Source organism: Rattus rattus, chromosome 1, assembly GCF_011064425.1.
Source record: "Rattus rattus isolate New Zealand chromosome 1, Rrattus_CSIRO_v1, whole genome shotgun sequence".
NCBI lineage: Eukaryota > Metazoa > Chordata > Mammalia > Rodentia > Muridae > Rattus > Rattus rattus.
In genome coordinates, this window is record NC_046154.1 from 3,866,772 (window position 1) to 3,893,847 (window position 27,076).

At 55.2% G+C, this 27,076-nt stretch overlaps 1 protein-coding gene across 1 annotated transcript; it reads left to right on the top strand.

Moving 5' to 3' along the window:
• Positions 1–903: 903 nt before the first annotated feature.
• Cntfr (ciliary neurotrophic factor receptor) lies at positions 904–27,076 on the top strand. The gene is made up of 9 exons (XM_032892260.1): positions 904–946; positions 9,346–9,430; positions 13,367–13,600; positions 20,937–21,054; positions 21,228–21,394; positions 22,448–22,611; positions 25,660–25,840; positions 26,163–26,331; positions 26,425–27,076. Coding segments are annotated over exons 2-9 (1,119 nt in total). The 5' UTR covers positions 904–946; the 3' UTR covers positions 26,426–27,076.

The following is a 27,076-nucleotide window of genomic DNA, read 5'->3' on the forward strand; positions in this document are numbered from 1 at the left end:
ACACGCATGGGTGGGTGAGCCTGACCAGCCCAAGGCCTAGTTGCTGACTTGCCCCACTACTATCTGAGCAGCTAAGTCCTTTGGGTAGCTTCCTGGTACTCCTGGAGACTGGCCCTGCTTGGCCCTCCAGAACGAAGCTTGGGCAGGTAGAGCAAGAATGGGGGGGGGTGTTGGAGTGGGGGACCTGTGGCCTTTGCACTGTCCTTCCCAGAGAGCAAGGCGGTAAATAGGGCTCACTTTCTACATCCCACCAGATTCCCAGTGCAGGTAGTTAACTTGGGAGAAGAGTCCCAGGCCCATTTTCCTGAAGTGCACAGAGACAATGTGGAAGGCAGACGAAGGCTGAAGTACATACACACTTCTTCCCTGAGGGCAGAATTAGGACTGGGAGGGCCGGGGGGTGGTGGTGTCTGCCATTCCCTAAAAAAATGTGGAAAGATGACCCCGGCAGGTTCCCATCACTCCCAAGAGAATAGGAAGGTGGCTCAGAGCTGGGACCGAGACGCGCGTCTCCCGGCTGGCTGGCTGGTACCCGGGCAGCAGAGGTCAGCTCCGAGCCCCGCATCCACACCGCGGGTTTGGGGGAGCGGAGCCCGCCACCCCCGGCCGTGCCGAGGGTCCCCTCCCCGCCCCTCCCCCAGCATCAAGTGCCACATCTCCTCCTGACTCAGACAATTAGATTCAAAGGATGACCTCACTGCATGCCGTCCCTCACTCGCTGCCTCGGCTCGCTCGCTCGGCTCCCGGCGCGCTGCCTCCCCCTCCCGGCCCGCTCGCCGCCCCGCTCGCCCTCTCGCCCTCTCGCTCGCCCGCTGGCTCCGGCGGGGCCGTGGCGCTCCGGCCCGGCCCCTCGGGGGTGGGGAAGCCCCGGGGACAGATGCCCGAAGGCTGCCCGGCGGACCCACGGAGCGCCGAGCACCGGCCGGGCGCCTGCGCGGGGACCCAGGTCAGTGCGCGCGGCCGCGGGGCCGAGAACTTGTCGCCCTGCCGCCCCGCCGCGGCGGAGACCCCCCCGCCCGCGCCAGCCCGCCAGCCCGCCGCGGCGCTTCCCGCTCCTTCCTCGGCCCCCGCCCCCCGCGGCTGCTCGGCGCTCCCCCTGCCAAGCTGTCTCTCTTCTCTGCGCTTTCTCCCCAGCCCCCCTGCCTCAGCAGCCGGTGGGAGGGACTGGGACTTCCTGAGGTCTCAGGGATGGGGCCGGGGCCCATTGGCTGCAGGCGGACCAGGCCTCTGAGAGGGGAGGGGGCTTTGGCTGTGTCCATCGGCCTGGGGGAGGGGGCTACCGAGAGAGAGGCCTAGGGTGTGGGGATGACATCTAGACAGGAGGATGAGTTCCTGATATCTCTCTTCTCTCACATCCTGTGGGCCTCTTGCCGAGTTTCATTTGATCCCCGAAGCCTGGCTTCATTTTGTCCACACCTCCTAGCTCTCTGTAGTCCACCGGGGCCTGGCTTCATTTGGCTCCAGTGCCTACCTTCTTTGGGGTACTGTCATCTGGGTTCCTTATCCCCCTCCATGCCCCCAGCCTGATTTCTTTTGCTTTCCTCAAATTCCTGATCACCTGGCTTTTATGGGATTGGCCCTACCTGGCAAGTTTCCTTAGGTGTTGTGCCCGGTGTTTGCTGTCATGCCTGGCCAGGGAACACGACAGGCTCTCCATGGGATACAGGCATCAGGGCCACTGCTACCACTAGAGTGGAAGCGCTGAGAATGTCAGCCCTAGTGCCAGTTGTTCCAGGCTTGGGGAGTAGCCAGCTCAGCCTGCATTCCTTTCTGCCTGGACAGCACCTTAGAGCCTAGTATCAGGACCTCCTATCCTGTGGTCAGAGTTGGGGACAGAACTATAGGGCCCAAGAACACTTTAGGACTCTTGCCCTTAGTGGCCAGTTGGGTGAGAGCCTACTTTGTCCTGGGCTCGGCATCTGTCTCCACCTCTCTTTGGGACTGACGTTGATGGGGCTTGGGTGTGATTGTTCAGGTAAAGGCTAATTCAGTTCCTCCCTCCCTGCCCCCATCTCCTGCCAAGTCTGTGTGGAGGCCTGCTATCTGGATGTATTAGAGACAGGGAGGGAGCACAGAGCACAGAGGGCCAAGGGGGAGATAGGCTGAAAGCTGTTGTTGCTTCTTACCCTGGAGAAATCAGGGAGGCAGAAGGGCATGGGGCACAGGCATGTTTGGGGCTTTTCTGGTACCTGCCGTTACCAGTGCCATCATCTCTGCTGACCCCAGAGCTTCCTCACCCCTGCAGCCTTCCTGGACCTCCCTCCATCCCATAATGTTGTTGAAAGCAGGGTTGGAGGAAGAAGGAGCCGACTGGAAAATAATTGTCGTTCATTCAGCGTCTTTTGAAGCAGCAAAGAAGCGAAGTGCTCCTTCCTTTTCTCCTCCTGACTTCAGCCGCTTTGCTTTATCCTCAAGCATATCCAGGCTCCAGCACAGTGTGACCGTCACGAGTGTCTGTGTATTTCCCACTGGGAGCATGGTGGGCTGAGAGTGACTGGGGAAGCTCTGGGTTTCTGGAGGTATATGGTGGCGTCCATGTGGAGGGTTGACAGCTTTGAGTGTGATAGTATCCACATGTGAAATGGCGATCGTTCTGCGTGAGGGAGTCTCTGTGCATAACTGTGACTTTAATGTACGAGAGAGAGAGACAGAGAGAGAGAGAGGGAGAGAGAGAACGCATGCCCATGTGTGTATGTGTGCGCACATGCTTGTGTATGCATGTGTGTGTGCACCAATGTATGAGGCTTTGGCAGTGCATGTCTGCAGGGAAGGCCATGATGCATGCTTGGGACTGGATGTCAGTAGGTTTGAGAGGCTGTTTTATGTTTGCCGAGCACTGGCTGTGTGTATGTGGAGATGGGGTCTTCGGGACGCTCTGCTGGGTGGGTGACTGCGAGAGCTCTCTAGCCTGTGCTTCATCCCGGTGTGAGGTGAACACTGGGTCCCGTGTCACCCTGAATTGCTGGTGTGTGTGAACATGTGGGTATGTGTACTCACGCCTGTGTTTACCATCAGGAACAGATTGTGGAGAGCAGGGAGGGGGAGGGAGGATGTCTTGCTCTTACCCAGCAGAGCAGAAGGTTCCTCAGAAGTAGCATGCATGGTACACGTGCATGCTAAGGGGGCAGAGAAAACAGAACATTGTTCCATAAGGAAAAAGAGAGGTCTCCCCCACCAACTCTGGCTCTGCCAAAAAGACCATCTTCAGTTCTTCCTGTTACAAACTCATGCTTCACGTCCGTACCCTGCTCTTGCGTGCGTGTGTGCGTGTGTGCGTGTGTGCGTGTGTACATACTTCCACGTATGGACTTTTTTTTTTTGACAGTCTCTCTACATAGCCCTGGCTGTCCTGGAACTCACTCTGTAGAGAGCAGGCTGGCCCCAAACTCATGGAGATCTGCCTGCCTCTGCCTTCCCGGTGCTGGGGTTAAAGTTGTGTGCCACCGTGCCTAGACAGTGTCTGTACTTTCAAGGGTGTGTTGTACTGTAGCAGTGATCTGGCAGGGGTGGTCGTAGAGATGCTGAGGCAAACAAGCCTTTGAACCAGGCCCCCAGTCTGAAGAGCCATTTTGTCCGTCCTGTCTCCATGGAGGGCACTGCCCTGTCATCCTCTTCCTGCCCTCACACTTGCTGTAGACCCTTCCCTACTCCTATCCCAGTTATAGAGTTTCTTTCAGCCATCCTGTCTTGCCTATCCCACAGGGGCCATGGCATTCTGGCTGTCTGACCTCCCCATGCAACGAGTGCCCCTCCTGGCCCTTCACCACACTGGCTGTTGGCCTTTTCTGGGTGGAGGGGCCCTCCTGGTTCTTCTGTAAACCACAGACTTTGGGCTGAGCTTGGTGGGTAGGAAGTTTGTCACCTGTGTCTCCGATTCTATGAAACCGTCCAGAGCATGTGCCCAAAGAGAGGACATGAATTCCTCAGCCCTTTCTTGCTGTCCCTGCAAGAGGCAGGCGCTGGAGAAGGTCTTCTGAAGAAAACAGCCCAGACCTCCTGCATCCAGAGGGCTGCTCCGAGTACAGCTCCCAGGGCTCTGAGTGGACCTCTACATGTGGGCACAGGCTGGTGGGATGGATCCCCTCTTCCCAAGACATGTCCCCAGCTGCTCAGTCAGACCCATCATAGGAGAGCCCCAGGCTCCTCCAACACGCCTGTACACACGTGCAGCAAGCAGGGCACGCACATGCTGAACTCAGGGTCCCCACGGTACAAGAGGCTGGGGGTTGGGGGGGCGTGAGCACTTAGAGTCCAGGCTGCTGCCAAAATCCATCGGAATCTGTGTGTCCCCCCCCCCACTGGCCCCCATCTCCGGCTCTGGAGGTCACAATAGCAGGTGCGGATACCGCCCCCCCCAACTCACTCACATCGGGCGGCCTCCTTTTCCACAACCTCAGCCAGAGGCTGGAGCTGGGAGACTGCTATTGCTACCTCCTTCTTGCCCCCCCTCTCACTGGTGCTCAGTTTATCCTACCCCTTCTAAGCAGGAGGAGGGGGCACACGTGCTGGTGTGGAGTCCTTTTCCCTCAGCACTGAGGCTTGCCTCCAAGTGGGAGGGGCTGGGGCCGTGGCAGCCCCAAGAGGAGAACAAGGCTTGAATCCCAACCTCAGTCACAGCTTCTGGGTCTGATGTCGCTTGGTGGCACCAAGAGATGAGAGGAAGAGGAGGGCTAGAGTCAAAAGAGGGAAAGGAATAGAACTAGAGATAAAAGTCAGGAAGACAGGAGGGAGGCACACCACTGTTGAGTGGGAGCCTATAGCCCAGGAGTTGGCCCTGACCTGTGCCCTCCTCCTCCTCCTCCTCCTTCCCCCTTCCCCTCCGGGTGAGGGGACCTGCTGGCCAACTGCCAGGAGCCTGGTCCTCCCCCAATCCAGCCTGTGAACCATTCAGGCCTCTGCACCAGCCCCCACCGCCCACACTGTCCAGGCCTGGTGGGATCTGGGGGCCTCCAGCCTAGACTCCTCCTCCCCCTCTCGGAGCTTCCTGCCCAGTCTCTCCCAAGCTCCCCCTTGTCCAGGACAGGGCTAATTTTCCCTGCTCACCCTATCCTTGTCCCTATGTCTTCTCTTTCTTGCTTCATCCTAATTTCTCCACAGGTTGGAGGCTTGCTGACATTCCAGACCTTTAAATCAGTGTCCCCTTTGCCTGCCTCACGCCCATACATAGGACCTTTAGGGCTGCTATGAGGAGATGGGAAGGAAATGAGGATCCAGGGCAAAAGATTCCTTTCTACTCACGCTGTGGGATTTTGGAGTTTGGAGTTGTCAAAGGGACTGGAAACTGTGAAAGAATCACTTCAGCCCTGCCCTGGGCACTGCAAGGAGTCTGGCCAGTGACCACTGGATCTCAGTTACCCAACATGGAGATGGATTGGTAACCTGGCTTTGAGGTCACTTTGTGAGGCGGCCCTTCTCCTTCACTGTTAAGGGCAGAGAGAACATTCCTGACCCTCACACCAGCCTCCTCCCATAGCTACTGCGGATCACTCGCACACAGCTGGGTCTAAGACCCAGGCAGCAGGCAGCAGTCCTCCCAACCCACAGCCCAACCTATTTTGGAAAGGGGTTCCCCAAACTTCTGACTGTGGCTCTGCAGACATAAGGGGGTAGTTTCCAAACAGCACCCCCTAGATTGTCCCTTTAGCTAGACAACAAGTGAAGTGTGGACATAGGGCAACTGAGACATTGCTGGAGGCTGATAGGAGTGGTCTTGGGGTCCAGAATCCTAAACCAGACTCCCATACTGGGTAGTTGGGATCACCAGTCTGTAGCTTGTCACTGTCTGGCAGTATTACTAATGGTGACTGTCAGCCTCCCTGGGCGATAGCATTTCTGTGAACTGGTATCATTCTGTATGCCTTTGAGTCTGTCAACATCTCTATGTGACTATATCCATGTTAATATCTCTGCTACTTTGTGTGACTGTATCCATCTCAACAGGTGTCAGTGCATTGTTGGCGTCCTGGTGATTGACTCTTACTGCAACATTGTTACTGTGATGGCTGTCAGTGCTTGTGTGTCATTGTTTACAGTACAATTGTATCATTTCCTCTGACTTATTAACACTGTGTGGTAGTGTCATTGTTTCACAGTGGGACAGAGTCACTCAATTGGAGCGCTAGGGTTTGTCTTTTATGTTAGTTGTATGTGTAGGTACTGATGACATGGGGTTCTGTGTGAGAAGTGGTACTGGGGGCTTGTGTTGCAGGGCGCAGGGCTGCTTTCATGATGTTTGGGCACCCTGTTTCATTTTTATTCTGGGCTAACCTCTTTGAGTCGTCCATAAAGGAGCCTAGGCTGGGGTACAACCTTCTCTGGGGTTGTATGACATTTATCTTCTAGATCTATCCTGGAGTCATAGAGTATGGACTTAGGAAAGGAGCTGTTTGCCCTGAGATGGGAGTTGACGGTGATTGAGGGCAGAGAGGTGGTGGTGGTTTTTGTTTGTTCATTTGTGTGTGTGTGTGTGTGTGTGTGTGTGTGTGTGTGTGTGTGTGTGTGTCTGTGTCTGTGTCTGTGTCTGTGTCTGTGTGTCTGTAATCAGCAGAAGCAGGGGGGTGAGGCTTTATTTCGCCTCTGTTTCCTAGAGACTGGGCTTTTAGATCCCCAATGAGAATCCTTCCAACTGCAGGAAGAACCCGCCCTTGCACCTTAGCAGACTGCATTGACTGCCCACTGCCTTCCAGCCAGAGGACTCACACAGGCTTCTCCTCGGGATGGTCTAGGGTGGGCATAGTGAGTCTTTGTGTCTGTCTTCTCATTTGGAATAGCTGCAGTTCCCAGGGTGCCCTGTCTTCCTCCCAATGTCTCCTCTTCAACTTCTGTCTTTGGTCCTTGTCCCTGTAAGTACCCACTCTGCCTCACCGTGCCTGTTTCTCTTACCCAAGGCTCTCTTATTTCTGTGTGCCCAGACCCTGCAGTGTCTGTCTTGGTACCCCACCCCCACTCTCTGCAGCACTAGCTAGCTCACTAGCTCTCAGCAGCACCCGTCTCCTGTGGCTGCAGCCCTGTTGGCCCAGGGCCCGGCCCTTACAGTAACTCATCGGGCTGATGGAGGCGACTTTGATGAAGAAGCCTTCCCCTCCCCCTGTGGGGGCCTGTGTGTGTGTGTGTGTGTGTGTGTGTGTGTGTGTGTGTGTGTGTGTGTGTGTGTACACGCTGGGGAGGATGCATGTGTGCCTGTCTTGGATATCTTCCACCTCCAGAGCATGACTAGAGACCTAGAAGGAGCAGAGAGCTGAGGTTTTGCTCTCCTGCTCTGACACTCCCTCTGGATCGAACCTCTGACCATTCTGCTTGCTTGTCTACCTGCCTGCCTGCCCGTGTGCTGGTTCTTGTTCCCAGGAGGTGGTCAGTGGACTGGCACCGAGGCAGAAGATCTAGGAGAAAAGCGGGGACAGATGGTAGAGGGGGGGTGTCTAAAGGCGACCTTCCAAGGCTGGGGGTTGGGGGAGCCAGGTAGGACTCCTGCCTGTCCCTTTTTTTCCACAACCAACTCAGCATTCTAACTGACTTGGGACCATTTTGGAATTGGCTAGTTGTGTGTGTTTGGTCATTGTCTTGACCTCTAGTTGGAGATTGAGGCACAGAAGGAACCTGCCCAAAGCTAACCAAGGCCCTAGGAGTCGCTGGTGTGGAAAGGGGTCAAGGCCACACCAGCAGAGAGTACCTGTGGCTATGGTCATAAAGACAGGCAGAGGAGGGGAACTGTCTAGGGCGGGTGGAGGATAGCGAAGAGGCAAGTGTTCCCATGGAGGGACTCCAGGAAGGCGCTCACTTCCATCCTGCTTGCCACAGCTAATGCCCACCTTCCTCTACACTTTCTCCCGGTGTATCTGACAGTATGTCAGCTTCTCGGGCTGTGTATCTGGCTGGACCTCTGGCAGTATTCTGATGCTATCTCTGGCTGTGTCCCTGACAGTGTCTCTGGCAATGGTTTCAGTGGTGCAGATACTTCCTGACTGAGCATCCGGCTGCAGCTCTGGTTCTTTCTCTAGCTTCTTCCCTGAGTGGATGCCTGTTTGCGTCTAGCATTTTCTCTGCTTGTGTGTCAGAGTTTCCCTGGCTGTGTTTCTGATGGTGTCTCTGGCTGCTGCTTTCTTTGCCTGAGTTCTTGCTCTTCCTCAGCTGGGGTCTGGTGGAGCAGCTTGCTGTGTTCTGGGCTGTTGCTTTGGCTTGCCGGCTACACTCTGGTCACTGCTTATCTGTCTGTATGCATCTTTGTCTGACAGGCTCCCTGACAGTTCTACTGTAGAGCTGAGTGTTTGGGGCTCTATCTGGTTGTTTGGACAGCGTCTACTGGCCAAGGTCTACTGTGAGGCTGGCTGGACCTGACAGCCACCATGGTTAAATCTCCTAGTAGCCCCTGGTGTCTGTCTTTGGATCTCTGCTTCTGCATGGTTGACAGTCCCCCAATTTTCATTCTCAGATCGGAAAACAGAGAGTCTATCCTGCAGGAAATATTTCCCTGCCTCAGGTCTAAGCCTATGCTGGGGTGGGGGTGGGGGACCAGACTGATTCCAGGAGGAAGGACATTAAGTGGGGGAACCACTGGATTCTTCCTGGCTTCTGGGGACATATCCTAGATGTACTTTGTATACGTGACCACATGTAGACATAGGGGCTGGGGGTCCCGGGCTGTTGAGATCATGTGTCTGAGGTGAAAGGTATTCTAGGACCTTTGATAAGCACTTACATTGTGAACAGTCTTCATTTTCTTTTGATCACTGATACACAATAGAATCAAAGCAACCTCTGACTTGGCTAGCATACATGCCACTGTCTTGGTGCCCTGAGTTTCCCAGAGCCCAGTAGGTGTCTGTGTGGAGGTCAGTGATAGTTCAAAGGGGCCCTTGAACATCCAGGTTTCAGGCTTTCTCCCCAGGAGCATAGCAGGTAGCCTTAGATTCAAGGCAGTTTGGAGACAGGCAGAGCCTCAATTAAGTTAAAACATCGCCCTTTCCTTTCGTGGTGCGTATACCTAATTAGCTAAGCTCACTGGTAGAGATATGTTTTCTAATTTTGAAAAATGGCCCTGGCATTACCGATGTCCTATAACTCATCCACGGTTGACTGCATTCTGTAGTCAGCAGTCTTTACTGAGTGACGAACCACTGTGGTTGTCTTCAAGCATCTTAGCAAACCTTTCCTACAGGAGCCAATATATTGGTTTCCATTGCTGGATAGGGGACCTCCCAACCCCCCTAAGAAGGGTGTTTGGGGTCAAGGTGCCCTGGCCCAGGGAGTGGGGTTTGCCATCCTTCCTGGAGAGCAGCACCCCCGACCCCACCAAGAGGTTCCTGCCTGGGCTGATGCTGCCCCTCCCCACCCTGTTTCTCCCAACAGATGGCTGCTTCTGTCCCTTGGGCCTGCTGTGCTGTGCTTGCCGCTGCCGCTGCTGCTGTCTACACCCAGAAACACAGTCCACAGGGTAAGTGCTTGGGAGCCGCCTGCACATTCCCTCCCAGAACTCTTCATGAATCCTCACTGGCACACCTACACACACAGGCCCCCTAAGAGTCACACTGCAGCACTGTCCCACATGCATCACCCAAAGGACGCATAGTCATGTGACAGTGATAAGCAGGGTGACCCACGGATTCGCACAGGCACTGGCCTCACCTGGGGATGGTCACATGCTGACTGTGTCTCTGGCTTGAAATAGTTTGTCCCATAGGGAAGGTAGAGGAGACAGGCGGGTGGGATAAGGGTTGGGAGTGGAGGTGGGCAGGGACAGGACCCTTGCAAAGTATTTGGATAAGATGTGTCAGGGTGTAGGAGCATTTAAGAGACTGGGCAAAACTTACAGGTTACTCCCTGGTGTCAGCTTTATCCTTGAAGGAGAATAGTGACAGAGATGGTGGACAGACATGGAGATAGATGGGAGAGAGCTGGTGACTAAGGTGGGCTGGTATTTGGAGTGGCTGGGGGAGGGCGACATTGCTTGAGGGTTGGATGATGGGTAGCCTCTCTACCCATCACCGAACTGTTTGAGTAGAGAGGTCTGGGTTCCTTGTAGGACAAGGAGTTGCATCTGCATCCCTGCTGGGGACGCCCATACCCTTTTAACTTGACATCAGCCCTTTAACTACATTAAAGTCTAAACTTGCAAGTTGTCTCCGATAAGGTTCCCCGAGTTCCTCCACTGGTATCCAGTCCTGCGTCTACCTTGGCTGGGGAAGGCAGAAACAGGGCATGAGAGGGAGTAACTTTAGGACCTAGGCATTTACCAGACTTTAATAGCTGATCTCCACCCTCCTCAAGCCTGTGCATGGGTTGAAAGGGTAGTGTCAAGGTAGCAGTGGCCTCTTCCTTGAGATACTGGCAATTAAGGCCTAAAGAGAGCCTGGTCAGTCCCAGAGCTCCTGGTGGGATCAGCACTGGGCCTACCAGGTACCTCTGCCATTGTGTGCAAAGGTCTCTGTGTCAGGGCTGCGTGTGGCCAGGGCCGGGCATAAGGTCACAGTTCAGAGTGTGTGGGATTTTTTCCAGTTAGGTGAGAGCCTGGCTGTGTTTGAATGTCTCCGTGTGCCTGTACCTTTGGGCTGTGTATCACCGAGTGAATGCCAGTGTAGGGGCTGTTCTTATATTTGAGATCATGTCCTGTGTACAACAGCATGTCTTTCTTTTTGTTAAAACTCACCCTGTCCGTGAGACCTTGTCCCCACGAGTGTGCCTCTAGGCGGTAGCTCCTTTTTCTGTACCTGCCCTGTGGTGTTGTATCCGTGTAACCATCCCCGAAAGGGCATAGCATCCCATGCGATGGAACCCATGTGTGACTGTAACCTTGTGATGAGCGGCTGGTGCATGCTGCCGCTTTGCGGGCGACCATCCTCATCCTGCATGTGTGGCGGTATGAAGTTGCTCTGGACACCCCGGGGGGACCATTTCCGGCACGTAGTCCCCATGTGAGTCTGTGCGTGCAGGTGTGAGGGAGCCATCAGCTCTGTCCCTCTGTGTTCTCCACGTCCATGACCTCATCCTGTCTCTGTCTCTCATCCTGGCTTCTAACAACCTTTTCACAGCTGATCCCGTTGGAGCATTTGTCACCGTGTCAGGGCCAAGAACCCCACCCTCCCCCTGCTGCTTGATTTAATTTCTGAAATGGACAGCACATCAGGAGGGGCACCTACGGGGCTGTTCAGAGACAGAGGATCGAGCCGGTGCCGTTCCCGAAGCTGTTGCGTGGCCTTGCGTACGGCAGTTGTGCTGGTGTAACAGTTGTGACACTGCGTGAATGTTGTGCCGAGTCGCTCCTGCCTGCATTCTGGCCTGCAGTTGTTGCGTGTCTCTTCTGCCTTCTTCCTTTGTCGAGGCTATCAGATTGTGTCTCCATTTTTTTCTCTTTTTCTCCCAAGGCAGACAGTGTGTGATGGGGAAGTGTTCAGTCCACTGCTATTGTATTTGTTACTAGGAGGTGTCCCCTCATCTGTGGCTGTGCCACCCCCTGAACCCTCCGACCCAGTACTCAGGGACCATACTGAGACCAGGTTTGTTCCGAGCGGCTCTTGGTCAGTGTTGATATGTTGCCGCTGGGACCCTGATGGCCACGCCCCCTCCCCAACGGTCAGTTTTCAGCCTCCTCCTCAGGCAGCTGGATGCAGAGTCTCTGTTGGGGGGTTGTGTGGAGAGAGGGGCTTGGCATGTTTCCTGGAAGCTCCAGGTTTTTGGAAGGGAGGTTGGAAGGGGGCTCAGTGGCCGGAGCTGTTTGATTGAGGGGGGGCTCAGTGGCCTGAGTCTTGGACACTGGGCCTCTGGTCAGGGGGAGGCCCCCATTCAGTCTCTGGTCCAGCTTCACAGCTGTGGCCTCCAAGGCCCCCAGCCACCGCCCTTCCGCCTGTTCATCCTCTGTTCGTCTGGTCCCAAGCCCCACAGACAAGTGGTCAGGGCTGGCTTGGTTTCCTGCTTCCCCCTCCTCCGGACAGGGACCGAGAGGCTCAAAGAGGGGCAAGGCAGAGACAGGCAGCATGAGGGAGACAGATACAGAGACCCTGGCCAGGGAGGGCGACAGAGGCAGCAAACTGAGACAAGCAGTCCTGGGCAAGGGGCTACGTCGAGGGGGATGACTGAGGGGCCCTCGGGGGGGGGATCTCCCCCCTCCCCCAGCAGTCCTGGTGGTGTTAACAAGTCTAATTAAGAGGCCACTGGCCCAACTTAATTGGCTCGTTAACAGGAATTGCCTCTGAAAATCCCCCAACTCAGCGGGGTGGCTCTCTGGAGGGGAGACATGAGCGAGTGTTAACGAGGGATCCCGCAGCCCCCCCTACCCCTTCCCCCTCCCCTTACCCTCCCACCCTCACTCCACGGATCTGGCTGGGATGGGGGAAGCATCTGCCCTTCCAGGCTCAGGGGGCAGGGGGTGGGGGTGTCTGAAGATTCTGACTCCACATGCCTGCCCCTCTGCTGCTGCCTGTGGATCTCTGCCTCTGTGACTGTCCCGCTCACTGCCTCTCCCACCTGATGCTCCCTCTGGACAGAAGCTCCCTTCTATCCTTCTATCTCCAGTCTCCTGGGTTCTGTCCATCATGCCTGGGTTGGCCTGGGCTGCCAGGGCCAGGGCAGGGGTTTGATTTTAGTTCTGACAGGCGTCTCCTGGGGGCAAGTGAGGAACGGGCAGATCACTCCCTCAGTCCCAGCTCCCACCCACCCCACACAGTCTCTGCTTCACAAAGTTGACAGTTGCCAGGAGTTCCCCAGGGTATACTTCCTCAAGGCCGGCCTGCTCTCCCTTCTGCTGTTGCCTACAGCCTGGATGGTTAAGGCGGGAGTGAGGAGCTCCTGTGGAGTGGGCGGAGTGGGCGTATGGTGGTGGTGGTGGTGGTCGTGGGATAAAGAAGAGAGACAGGATGGAAAGAAAGGAACGAGGGAGAGAAGAGAATCCAGGAGGAGCATCCCTCTGCACCATCTTGCCTCTGTAGTGTCAGCGAGGGAGACAGACCTAGAGGCACAGACCATGGCACAGGGAGGGTGACAGAGGCAGCAAGCAGGACAGATGTCCCAGCATGGGACTGGGCTTGTTGATGGCAAAAAGTTAGGATCATAGAGGTCAGGAAGCTTAGTAAAAGATTCAGAGACACAAGGAGAACTGAATTTTCACTTAGAGTAGATTCTTCCAAATGCTACACAAACTCTCCCCACACTCCCCTCTTTCTCTCTCTCTCCTTCCCTCACCTCACAGAGGATCTCTGTACACGCATTCATACCAAAACAAAGACACACACACACTTGCACAACCACAGAGAAGTTCTACACCAGGCCCTGTCCCCGCCCGCCCATGCACTGCCTTCTTACCTGTGCATGCTTGCCTGAGTGGCTAGGCAGGACTGTGACCTGTGGATTCTGTCTTGTGCCCTCCCTGCCCCCACAGAGGCACCCCATGTTCAGTATGAGCGTCTGGGCACAGATGTGACACTGCCGTGTGGGACAGCAAGCTGGGACGCAGCCGTGACCTGGAGGGTAAATGGGACAGATCTGGCCCCTGACCTGCTCAATGGCTCTCAGCTGATACTACGAAGCTTAGAACTGGGCCACAGTGGCCTGTACGCCTGTTTCCACCGTGACTCCTGGCACCTGCGCCACCAAGTCCTTCTGCATGTGGGTTGTAAGTATTACCGTGGACCCTGACCTCCTCTCTGTTGCCTTAGCTTCCTTGAGAACCAGACCACATCTCCTTCCCACTGGGCAGGAAGGGAAGAGGAGAGGTTCTGCCTGACCTTTGCCTTCTGACCCTACCCTAACCTGTTCCTCTGACCTCTTGAGTCTCATCTTGCTCAATGAGTCTAAACCCTTGGTCACTTTGCCTATGGATCCTACCTATGTGGAGGTCTTAAATCCTGGAGTCTTTCTTGTCCCCTGTGGCATAATGGGCAAAGGGGTGCTAGTAAGGCTTGGTGGGTAGAAAGGGATCCTAGGGTCACAGCTCTGAGCTGGAGTTGTCTCACTGGGTCTGCTCCCACAGGAGATTGCCAATGTGTCTGAGGAAGGAAAATAGGACATAAGGTTATATGCAGGAGCAGCCTGGGAGGCCCCAGGGGAGGAAGAAGGCTTCCTCCTACAGTGGGAGATGTGTGGAAAAAGAATTTCTTTCTATTTGTATTTTTGTTGTGTATTTTATTTTATTTTATTTTATTTTATTTTATTTCTGCCACTCTGGCTGTCCTGGAACTAACAAAGTAGAGACCAGGCAAGCCTTAGACTCACAGGGATCGGCCTGCCTCTGCCTCTGAGTGCTAAGGTTAAAGGTGTGCATCACCACACCTGACTGGAAACATTCCTGACAGAACTGACTAGGCAGCAGAGCCACTTGGGTCGATGGCAGTGGGGACAGGGAAATGACAGGAAGTTGGTGAGTGATATGGTCTGAATCAGGTTCAGACAGCGAAGAGAAGAAACACAGTGGAGGGAGAGCGGCAGGGGCAGGAAGGAGGCAGTCATGGTGCAGGAGACACTCTGAGGAGCTGGGACCGGGGAATGGAGTTGAAGATGTTCAGAGTTCAGAGACTGGTGATGGGTCGGAGATGGAGAACTGAGGGCTGGCAGGAAGGTGGAGAAGGCCGGGGAAACGGTCACTGTGGCCAGAAGACGCAGGAGGGAACTGTGCTCTATTTGGACAGTAGCTGGGCTTCAGTCTCCCTGGATTCAGATCCGGGATGGGAATCTGAAGATAAGCTGGTTTGCAATTGATGGTAAAAAGACAGAGAGGAGGGAAGTTAAGTTGTTAATAAAGTAAAAAAGGACTAGTTTTCAGGGAGAGACAATGGTTCAGTGGGTATCTGTGTCTCATGATAGAGGAAGAACCAGTTCCCGCAAGCTGTCTTCTGATCACACACACACATACTGTGGCACAAATGCACAGCACACATGAAATATGACCATGACGATGATGAATGCTGCTGCTGCTGCTGCTGGTGATGATGATGGTGATGGTGATGATGATGATGATGATGGTGATGATGATGGTGATGATGATGATGATGATGGTGATGGTGATGATGGTGATGATGGTGATGATGATGATGATGGTGATGATGATGATGATGATGATGATGATGGTGGTGGTGATGAATTATTAGTGGCCATGATGCACATACAATAATCTCAACACTCAGGTGACAGAAGCAGGAAAATTCCAGGTTTGAGGCTGACCTGACCTATCCTGTGACATCTGTCTCAAAAAAAAAAAAGTTAATCAGGTGTTTGTTGTCTCTTGATAAGAGCCAGCAGCGAGGGAATTCTGGGTATAAGACACAAAAGGCACCCTCAACGATGATGTCCTCCTGGAGGGTAAGGGGATTGGAATGTTTAACACTCTCCTGTCTTTAGTGATGGAGGATTCTCCTGGGTTTGGGCGCTTTAATTACCCCACACTTTTGATGCAATGCTTTGATGGCCAGAGAGGTCTCTCCAGAAAATAATTACAGAAGCTGGCCATGAAGTAGGCGAGGTCTGCAGCTCTGTTGACGTCTGCTATAGATGTTACGAGAAGGTCCTTGGGAGGGAAACTGGAATTGGTCCAGAGCTCCAGGGGCTCAAGGATTCAAGGGGTTCAAGGCCAGGCAGCTACTGGAGATGGAAATTTAGGGCTTGTCATTATTACAACTGAGAGGGGATGAGATGGGCAAAGGAGAGATTGTAGAAGACATAATTGAACCCTGAAGACCATCCGTGTGTAAGGTGTTGATGGAGAGGAGGAGGAGCCAGCAGGAAGGAAGATGGAAGAACAGTGTGACCGGTCAAAGGAGTTGAGGGAAGCAGTGTGGTGAGGTCATCAGCTGTGGGGGCAGGTGGGCATGTACCCAGCATGGTGAAATCATCAGCTGGGGTGCAGGTGGGCAGGTACCCAGCATGGTGAAATCATCAGCTGGGGTACAGGTGGGCAGGTGTACAGCATGGTGAGGTCATCACCTGGAGGGCAGATGGGCAGGTGCACAGCATGGTGAGGTCATCAGCTGGGGTGCAGGTGGGCAGGTGTACAGCATGGTGAGGTCATCACCTGGAGGGCAGATGGGCAGGTGCACAGCATGGTGAGGTCATCAGCTGGGGGGCAGATGGGCAGGTGCACAGCATGGTGAGGTCATCAGCTGGGGGGCAGGTGTGCAGGTACACAGCATGGTGAGGTCATCAGTTGGGGGACAGGTGGGCAAGTGCCCAGCTCTTGGCCAACAGAGCGATTGTTTGGAAAATCCTCCATCTTTCTCCTGAGCCAAAGATGCAAGCTTCTTTGGCCTCATTACATTTGGATTTACTAACTTGACAGCCAAAAGATAGTTCTTCTTACTCCCTGGAAGCTACCTGGGAGCAGGCCCCTGCCCATCATTTTTCGAGACTAGGGTGGACATCCATGTGAAATGTTAGGTTGAAAAGCTGCCCACTAAAATGTCTATCATTGGGGCTGAATGAGATGCGAAAATACATTAGTATAGATGTCCATTCCTGTGGAAAAATCGTTTGTTTGTTTGTTTGTTTGTTTGTTTGGATGACAGGATTTCTCTGTGTAGCCCTGGTTGTCCTTGAACTCAAAAATCCCTCTGTCTCCTGAGTGCTGGGATTAAGGGTGTGCAGCACAGTGCCCACCTGGAAAAAGCATTTCGAGTTGTGTTTAAACTGAAGAAATGGCATTCAGGCCAAATATCTTAAATGCAAGCCAAGGATGGAGAGGCCCTTGTCGTTGTTTATGGAGAAATGCAGGACCAGTTTAGCCAATCCTCCTGGGTTTAGCACCAGGTAACAGTGGAAAAACTCAACATTAGCTCCAGGCCCTGATGTGGGAAAGCATCTGCTGTCTGAGTGCTATCGAGGGAATAGACCATCGCACCACAGTTACCCCCACTCTCCTGACCTCTCAGTTGGGCTCCCCAAATGATGAATAAGTCTGGTGGTCATGGCTGGTGTCTGCTAGTCTTCAACCCAGTTTCTGGTGCTGTGATCTTTGAAGAGGAATTGGATTTTGAAGTAATGTCAGTAGTCCTTACTAACAGGCTATGGCCACATCATCCCTCCGGTGACCGGAACCCAGACCACGTAGATATAGTTCACTCTCCTCCCTTGACCTTGCCCCTCAGGGGAGGAGTGGTGCTGAGTTGGCCATAGCATCTGTACTAGGTACTTATCTCCCGCTGCCTTATTTCTATAGATTGGTTAGAGGAACAGGGGGTTATTAGATCATCCTGGTCACTTCATGCTGATAACAGGAGGCTGGGTTTGACAACACTCAAGTTCACAACGTTCTTCTTGCCAGCTTCCCAAGAGCATGGTGATGTCACCTGTGGTTTGTGGGTTCTTCAGACCAAGGGTTATTGTTTAATATTTATCCTTAACGTGTACAGCTTTTATTTCCAAGTTTCCAAAGGAACTTGGCCATAGTGACGTCTGGTAGAAGACTCCTTAGCCAGGCAGCTCCCTTACTGCATTCTCCTGACCCAGCTTCCTGCCCTCAGGTGAATCCTCACAGCGGCAAGGCAGCTCCTACTGACATCTTGGGAAACGGGATCACAATGTTCCTTTTAGTAGCATATTTTTTTTTGTTTACTGGACAGTGCCTATCATTCCGATCTTAAGCGAAAACAAACCAGAGATTAAAATAATTTTAAATGGACAGTTTCTTGTTCAGCCCCTCCCGCTAAGAGTCATCAAGATAGAAGCTCCAGGTTCAACACTGCTGCCCCCCACCCCCACCCCAGCTCTGTTTGCCTGGGAGGGAAAGACTAGCCCACAGGATTGTGGTTAAACATGTCGAGAAGAAGTGAGTGGGAGGCAGAAGAGGGTACTTGGGAGTCCAGAACTTGGGGTACCTCAAGGGATCCCACAAGCAAAGGTTAAGACAGGCCATGAGCCTTGGATGCCAGGCAGGAGGAGAGTGGGTGTGGCGTGTGCCGGGCCGCAGCTGAAGGGTCAGCGCGCCCCACCCTGGCCTGATCTGGCCTGGCCCGGGGTGTGGGCAGCCTGCCTCTTCTCTCGAGGCCAGCGGGCAGGCCTCATGCGTGCTGGGGGCTCCAGCCCAAGCAGGCTGGCCAGATGAGAGGAAAAACATGCGGTTTGGTGGGCTGGACATGGAAAAACAAGCCAATTAGGAGGAAAACAAACAAACCTCAGGCCAGCAGAGGCACACGCACACACGCACACGCACACGGCCCTGAATGGGCTTCAGACACTGTCCCCAGCTGACACAGTCACTCAGGCATCTCAGGAAGCCCATAGGGGAGGTCAGGGTGCTCGGGCATCCAAGAGCTGACACTGTCATATGTGTGTGAAGGAGCTCGCTCAGACGCCCCCACCGTCCTCTCATTCCGGGTCCAGCCCACTTGTGGACACGCTGAGAACTCAGGGCACCCTCTTAGACCCACACTTTGAAAAGCACAGTCGAAACCAGGTGTGATGGCTCAGGCCTTTAGTGTCAGCACTTGGAAAGCAGAGGCCCTTGGGTCTCCATGAATTTGAGGCTAGCCTGGTCTACATACTGAGTTCTAGGCCAGTCAGGGCTACATGAGACCCTGTCTCAAGAAAGAAGGGAAGAAAAGCACGCTCAGCCTTAAGCCTCGTCACATACCCAGTGGCACGGTGGAAGCCATACCGTACACAGCCTTGTCCTCATAGGAAGACAGCCTCTAACTAAGCAGTCTCACCCGAGTCACAGGCATGCAGAGTGTCCCACATAGCCTCTGTGCTACAGGAGTCTCACACGTGAAGCCACCGTTGCGGTCACAGTGACTTGAAACCAGCTCACTGGAGCTCACGGCGCCCTCACAACAGGGCCTCCCAATCCCACAGTGTCCCACAGCCTCTCCCTAGGTCTCACACAGCACCCCCATCTCCGCCCACCCGGCCCCTCAGCTGGGCTCCAGCTGCAGCAAGTCACTCCTTTTCTTCCTTTTCTTTGTTTTTCTTTCCTTCTTTTCCCTCTGAGAAACCTGGTCCCTGTCAGGAAACCCAAACCCTTCTCTGTTCAGGGCCCTGGGCCAGGCAGGAGTAGCCAGATGACAGACCAACCTCCCTGCCTGGCCCCTAGCCCCCTGTGACCTGCCCATTCAGAGAGGGGGACTGGACCACTGGGGAGGGTGGGGGGAGGACAGAGGAAAGGGGTGGAGCTATGTGAGCCTGTCCTGGGGAGGGGGGCTGTGAGTCTAGTGCCATGGCCTGCTCTGCCCTCCACAGTCCGGGCAGGCAACAGAGAGCTGACTCTGCAGCTTCACCCCCCCACCCCGCCCGCCTGCGCTCTTCTCCTTTGAAGCTGGGGCTAAAGGGGGGGGGCAGCAGTAGGAGCGGGTAGTGGAGGTTTCTCAGCGACCTCGGAATGTCCTTTCCTCCTAGAGCCAATGCCAACTCTGGCCTGGCCCGCAGGCCCCCAGAAGGCACTTCCTGTGTCCTTGGCCACCCCCACCCCACCCCCATGCACTACTCTATACCAATAGGGCAGATAGGGCAGGAAAGAGACAGGCACCCTGGATGACAGGAGTCCAATGTAAGAAGGACAGGCAGACAGTGGCGGGCAGAATGCAAGGTGGCCCCTGTGTGCCCTCCCCTGCAAGCTGTGGAGGGGCTGCCCTGCCCACGGTGCTGCTCCACCTGCTGCAGGGAAGTTCTCCCGGTGCCTTCCTGCCCTCACCTCCCGCTGCAGAACGAGGCTGGTGCTCTGGTGTCCCAGGTTTGTCCACATCTTCACACAGACCGTACCTACTAGGTGTATGCACAAAGTCACCCCAGATCATGTATGCTATGGATGGAAGCCTCAGTCCCCGTGAGGGTCACCGCAGCCGCTCTAAGAGCCTATAAGCGTAGACATGTGCTCCCCCTTCACTGTCCCTGGCTTGCAGAGCTACCCCCTCCCATTTCCTGTCCACCTGTCAGGCAGGGGGCAGGGCAGGGAGAAGTACAGAAGGGAGGTGTCAGTGTCTCCGGAGCCAGAGACATTCCTCACCTAGGTCAGATCACAGAAACTGCTCCTTCCAGGAACTTGAGCCGCCTGTCCTCACGCCTTGCCCAACGCCTGAAGGTGGGACAGCTGGCCCAAATGCTCACAGCATCAGAAAACCGCAGTCAGACAACAGAAAAGACTTCCCAGGCGTAGTCATATAATACCTTTCTGAGATCAGGCCCAGAGCTGTGCTGTGCGACCTCAAGCAAAATAGTATCCTATCTTTGTACCTCTTTATCCCCAACTGAAGGCAGCCACGAGTGTGCCATGGACTTTCTTAAGGTGATGGTAGACTGGTCAAGTGGGGAACACACCCAGGGAACAGCCGCTTTCTTCTGACAGACACTTTGTACGCATAAATGCTCACATATGGTCGTGCATGGATGACATGACCAAGAGCTACATAGATGTTTTATGTCACCAATCACTCCATCATATCAAAGACATGCGTGTCACATACACGGATGCCTGCAGATAGGTACACATGTGGACTGGTCTCCTTGTACTCCTGTGTGGCTACCAGGCCTGTTCGACTATCAATCAACAGACGGGAAGCCCGGGGCGGGGGGGAGGGCACCTTTTCTCCAAAAAAACAAAAACGTGCAGGGGTCACCCTAGCAGGTAGAGGGCCCCTCAGATCCCTTCAGTCTCTATGGCGCTCCTTCGGAAGTGGACACGGTGTGACAAGAGACATGGACAGAGACAGTTCCCCGAGACATCACGTCCATGCGTGATTGATGAGCTGAGGCCCACAGGCCCCCCCTGCTCCCCACAGTTCCTGCCTCCATTGAGCAGGTGTGGGGGGGGATCCTCCACACAGCCTTGTTTTTCTTTAATTAAACATCTGGCTCTCTGTGGCCTGGGAAGCCTCAGACCCTCGCTGACAGCCCTCCCCCCACCTTTGGCATCGATGATAGGCTGAGAGGGGGAGGGCTGGAGCTCTGGGGCCCACCTGTCCCCAAACTAGTACAGGGGATCGGAGGCTTCAAAAGGACCCTGACCCCCCTGTCCTGTCCTCACCCCCCAGTGCCGCCGCGGGAGCCCGTGCTCAGCTGCCGTTCCAACACTTACCCCAAGGGCTTCTACTGCAGCTGGCACCTGTCCACCCCCACCTACATCCCCAATACCTTCAATGTGACTGTGCTGTGAGTAACTGCGCTCTTGACCCTCGCCCCAGCCCTGACCTTTGACCTCCCCCTCTCCTCATCGTGTCCTGAGTCCAAGATCCCGGCTCAGCCTTGGGCTTGACCTTCCCCTAGCCTGCCCCAGCCTGCCCCCTTGATGTTGGTAACAGTACCTGGGCCTCATTCCTTTCCAGGCATGGCTCCAAAATGATGGTCTGTGAGAAGGACCCAGCCCTCAAGAACCGCTGTCACATTCGGTACATGCACCTGTTCTCAACCATCAAGTACAAGGTCTCCATAAGTGTCAGCAACGCCTTGGGTCACAACACCACGGCTATCACCTTCGACGAATTCACCATTGGTGCGTGTGGCAGTGACGGTGGGGGGAACTGCTGCCTGTTCTGGGAGTGAGCATGTCAGAGGCGTGCATAGTCCTGCTGGGGATGCCCACACATGTGCCCAGGGCCTCCATGTGTGCCCGTGACCATCCGAGCCGCTGATCTTTACCTGCAGGACAGAGACTCCCCCAGCAGTTTTCATTGTCTCTTTGGCTCAGAGAACGTGCAGCAGGCGGAAAGGGGAGCGAGCTGGGCCAGACTCCTGCGCAGCTGCAGGCTCCCCCACCCCATGCTAATGGCTTCCTTACGGCCTGTGATGAATGAGGTGTCAGAACAGGAGACAGGAGAAGGACAGACGCTACCCTCTCCCCACCTCTTATCCCATCCGGACCCTCTGCCTGCCCTCGCCCTGCTCCAGACAGGCTCTGCCTGCTCGTACCCCACCCCAGACAAACCCTTTATTGGTCTCGGAGACTCCCTTGCCTTCCTCTACTCCACCTTCCCTTTCTGTCTTCCTCCCAAGCTGCACGGCTAGATATTCAGACCGTTGCTCTAGAGCCGGGCCCTCAGATGCGGCCATCATTAGGTTTCCCGTTTGCCACCAACCCACAGAGCGTCCTCAAATCCAGGCTCTTCCGAGGAGCCCAGGCTCAGTTGAGAACTGGGGAAAAACCTGAGGGAAAGCCAGCAGGGGCCGCGTGTGCTGTGGTGTGAGGGGATGATCTGCACGGCAGTAGAGGCGATCATGATTGCGGTGCGGGGTACCACACAGGCTTCGTCTTCGGGGTGCTGGACACCATGAGAATGGAGTTGTGATACACACTGGCTAACGTTTAGGGTGTTGCTGCCAAGGGCTGGTGACTGACTAGTGACAGTTAGTGGTGACGATGGGGGATGGGGACGCAGCAGAGGTGGTAGTCAGCCGGTTGCTCACTGTCATTGCCAGAGCTGACAACAGGGAGGAGAGATGACGACTGTCAACTGTTGGCCACAGAGATGGCCGATGAGGGGCTGGAGCTGACAATAGGGTTGTTCCTGGAGCCAAGCATACTAACAAGGCGATGTCTCCTTAATAGTGAAGCCCGATCCTCCAGAAAACGTGGTGGCCCGGCCAGTGCCCAGCAACCCCCGTCGACTGGAGGTGACATGGCAGACGCCCTCAACTTGGCCTGATCCCGAATCCTTTCCGCTCAAGTTTTTTCTGCGCTACCGGCCTCTCATCCTGGACCAATGGCAGCATGTGAGTATCCTTCCTTGCCCAAACCCCTGTTGCCTGAGCTCCACAGTACAGAGAGGGAGAGGAAACCGTGCCCCCCCCCCCTGTAGTACTTGCACCAATAGGGGACCCAGTGGCAGTCTGAGAGGCTTGCTGGGGACAGAAAGAGATCGGTGGGCTTGGGAAAATGGATGGAGCCAAGAGAGGCATCCCCATCAGAACATGTCTTTGAGGACACCCGTGGTAGTGGAGAGAAGTGCTGGGAAGGGGACAGGGCTAGCTGTGTTTCCCGTTCAGTCCCCTCCGGCGCCAGCCCTGCCCAGGCGTGTGGCTGTCCTGGATGCAAAGAACAGAATCCCGCTCCTCAAAGATTTACAGATGGGTCCAAGGGCTTAGACCCAGACGCTGGGATTGAGTTTCGATCATGAGGATTATTCAGGCTCCAATCAATCAATTAGACCCAGTTTAAAGGTCAGTTTGAAGTTATAGGTCAGGTGATGGCCTGGGCTGGGAATCAAACAGTAAACAAGGGTCAGTAAGGGGAGAGGCTACGATCTGGATATTGATCAAGTTATGATGGAGAACTCTAGGAAACTGCCAGGGATATGAATACTTGTGGGTTTTCTCCTATTGAGAGCCCCGGGCCTGTAGGCTGTGGGCAGTCTGGGTGGCCCTTGAGCTCTAGGCTAGGACTGGAGTTGGAAGTGTTCCATGAGGCAAGCCAGTCTGTCTCCTGGGGGTCAGCTTGAAGCCCCACCAGGCTCCAGTGCCATCTCCTTATGCCCTTCTCCTGTCTGGCCTTTAAAGTCTGTAATCTGATTCCTAGGTGCCTGTCCTGGTTGTAGGCCTGGCCCCCACAAAGGCTACTCACACGCTCACGTGTTCCCTGACAGAGTCCGGAGTCCGTCCCGCCTGGCCAGCTGCCCGAGCCTAATGCATTGCTAATAACCAGGGTCTGATTTCACAAGCCCCCTCCCCCGCTAACGAACTACAGGCAGCAGCTCTGCGCGTTGCAGCGCACACGCCTTGCAGTGGACCTGGCACACTGCCCACCGCACACAGGAACACACACACACACACACACACACACACACACACACACACACACACGGCTCCCAGCAGGAACCGTGTGTGCTGCATCATGCATGGGACCAACATGCCAAGGACCATGCATGCTGTGGGCAGAACCCACTTCTACTCTGAGAACATGCATGTTCTACGGCACGTCACAGCCTTCTTCCAGGTCTCACAGGCAGGAGAAATGGTTAGACTTGTGGCTATTTTCAACTTGAAATTTTGTATAGCATATACTCCCTGTCCCTGATCTTAGAGAGGAACAGGTGTGTGACTGCGAGAGGAGAGCAGAGAAAAAAAGATCGTTTGGGAAAATGTGGGCCGCGAATTATAGAACAATAGGGCGAGGTGGTATGTCAGAGACGGTCTCAGCATGGACAACAGGAAGGAAAGAGCTGGAGTCCAGTATGGGAATCCTGTGTCACCTGCTCTGCTCCTAACTCATCCAGGAGGCCGAGGGCAGTGTCTGGCATTTGCGGCTGACTTCCAGGCCAGTGGGCGTCAGTAACAGTTCCTTTTAATTGGAGGGCCCTTCTAAGGATCAGTGACAACCTAGCAAGGAGGGGCCAGGCCTAAGACTGTCACTGTCCAGAGATCACTGGTAAGAAGTATAGTGTCATGAGCCCACTAGTGAGGTGGCAGCTTAGTATATGCCCCTTGGCTCTTGGGGGACCCTTTGTCTCTGGGGAAAGACGTGGAGATTTGTAGGCCAAGAAGGGGGGGGGTGTCAGCCAGAGGGACTCTTTATAGACAGAGGAGACCGGGGTACAGATTGGGACTGGAACACCCTCCACCATGAGAGGAGGGCTTTTGGTGACCACTCGTCCTCTAATGCTGAGAGTAGGATTGACTTGGGCATGTTCTGGGCTCAAGTGTATTTCAGCATGACCCTGACCTTTACCAGGCCTGGTGCCTCAGGACCACAGGCTCAGCAGGCATTAGAAGGGCTTCCTGAACACCAGTGGCAGTGCGCACAGGCACAGGCACAGGCACAGGCACACACACACACACACACACACACACACACACAGGCACACATGCACATGTATAACAGACTAGCAGGTCAGGTGGCCTAGGCCTTATATTTCTGGGGAGAAGATTGGAATGGGAACCAAAAGGGCCCTAAAGCCAGACATGGCCCAGAGCAGCCCCCTCCTTTGCCCCCACCGGCTGCCCCTGTTTACGAGGCGGCTTAATGAGGCAGCGGGTGCCGCTGAGATGAACCAGAGCCCAGCCCGGGCTTGGGAGGGGCGCCGGACAGGCAGGCCGCCCTGGAGAGTGGGGGAAGACCAACAGGATGAGGCCAGCAAGCAGGGGGTGTGGTGGAGGTGGGGGTAGTGATGCCATGCCTCAGGGAGAAAGGGAGTATCCATCCTGTCACCCTAGGGGCTGTCCCCACCCTTTCCTACTTCTAGCAGGGTGATAACACTTGAGGAAGTGGGAGAGGCCCTGCTGGGGCTAGGTGGGGGTGCACTGGCTCTGGGCTGAAACCCACAGCGACAGTGTTGGCGGAAGTCTAGTTGGTATTTCCCTCATGACTTAGTCCTCATAAGGCAGATACTGTCTCGTTCATAGAGAGGGACTGGAACCAATGGAGGCCCTGCAGCTCGGTCTCCAAGTTAGCAAGAGATGGAGCCAAGCATTTCTTTCGGGCATCTTCTCTCCGAGAGGCTTTGGTGCTTGTGACCTTGGCTCCGTGGGCTGAGAGGAGGTAGCTCACCACCACACTGCTCCCAGCTACCGAGCAAAGTCACGCTGGAGGCCTCCTTCGTGCCCGAGGCCCCTCCCCTAGGTCTCAGTCCTGATGTCTTTACTCTCCCACAGAGAGTGAGGGAAGGTCGTTCACTGCGGCCCTCACCCCACAGGAAGGCCCTCACTCCCTCCAGGGATATATTTGTGTCCCTCTCCCCAGATTATCTCTGCTCCCCTCGTGGGGTTGGGGGCTCACTTGACTCCAGAGCTGTCTCTTCCTACTCCGTCCCGTGACTGGGCCCGCAGGTGGAGCTCTCGGATGGCACAGCCCACACCATCACGGATGCCTATGCTGGAAAGGAGTACATCATCCAGGTGGCCGCCAAGGACAATGAGATTGGGACATGGAGTGACTGGAGTGTGGCTGCTCACGCCACACCCTGGACTGAGGAACCGCGGCATCTCACCACTGAAGCCCAGGCCCCCGGTGAGCCTGCCTGTCTCCCCGCCCTGCCCGGCCCCGCCCCACTCCACCCTGTGCTTATGCCCGCCAGCTTCTCCTGGGAGCAGAGCCTCTGCCACAGACCCCCTCTGGCTGTCACAGACCTACCCATCTGCCCAATATTCGTGTCCTTGGTAGGGATTTCCGGGCTCGGGAGTCACCTATGAGCCTTATAGGTCACCTATGAGCAGGATGGGAGAGGCAAGCTAACCTCATGGGGAAGCAGCAACAGTGGAGCCTCAGGAAACCCCAGATCTGGGTGGGACCCAGCCCTGCCCCTGCCCTGAGTTTCCCCCATGCTCCCCAGAGACCACGACCAGCACCACCAGCTCCTTGGCACCCCCACCCACCACGAAGATCTGTGACCCCGGGGAGCTCAGCAGCGGCGGAGGACCCTCCATACCCTTCTTGACCAGTGTCCTTGTCACTCTGGTCCTGGCTGCCGCTGCTGCCACAGCCAACAATCTCCTGATCTGGTAGGTTGAATGAAGCTGGTGGCAGTGGGGAAGGAGGGCCTTAGGGATTCCACCTGTGCCTCAGCCCTCACAGCCCCCTGCCTGTCTCCCCAGAGCCCTGCATCCCATGAGGACACGCCAGAGCGCCTACAGAGGAGCAGGAGGCCGGAGCTGAGCCTGCAGACCCCGGTTTCTATTTTGCACACGGGCAGGAGGACCTTTTGCATTCTCTTCAGACACAATTTGTAGAGACCCCGGCAGGCCCGGGCCTGCCGTCCATCCCCCTAGCCTCATCACACCAAGCCGGCTCTCCTTTCCACCCAGAGAGGAGGGCCATGCAGCTAACCCACCCACCAAAGACCCCTCTCATCTTACCCCTCGGGCTGGACCCTCCAACGCCAGCGACTCCCAGGAGCCCTTGGGGGAACCTGAGGGGAGCCCCCACCCCATATCTACAGTTTCCCCCTCCTGCCCCAGCCTCCTGTCTGTCCCAGGGTCTCTGTTGCACCATCAGATTATAAGCTCCTGACACTGGGGGGGCCCAGCCATCCCCTTCCCCCCGGTGCCCACACTTTTCAGTCCCTCCACCTCTGCCCCTGTTTTGTACGACCCTCCATTGGCCCTTTCCTACCCCCAGTATTTAATGTCCTGTCAGTCCCTTCTAGTCTGACTCAATGGTAACTTGCTGTATTTGAATTTTTTATAGATGTATATACATGGGAGGGAGGGGTAGGGAGTTCTCATTAAACGTCACCATTTCATGAGA

Bases quoted from the DNA above. Each gene is read 5' to 3' on its own strand.
- Cntfr (XM_032892260.1), top strand. From the start codon at position 9,346: ATGGCTGCTTCTGTCCCTTGGGCCTGCTGTGCTGTGCTTGCCGCTGCC. The intron at 9,431-13,366 runs GTAAGTGCTTGG...CTGCCCCCACAG, and splicing joins CCAGAAACACAGTCCACAGG to AGGCACCCCATGTTCAGTAT. The intron at 22,612-25,659 runs GTGAGTATCCTT...CTGGGCCCGCAG, and splicing joins TCCTGGACCAATGGCAGCAT to GTGGAGCTCTCGGATGGCAC.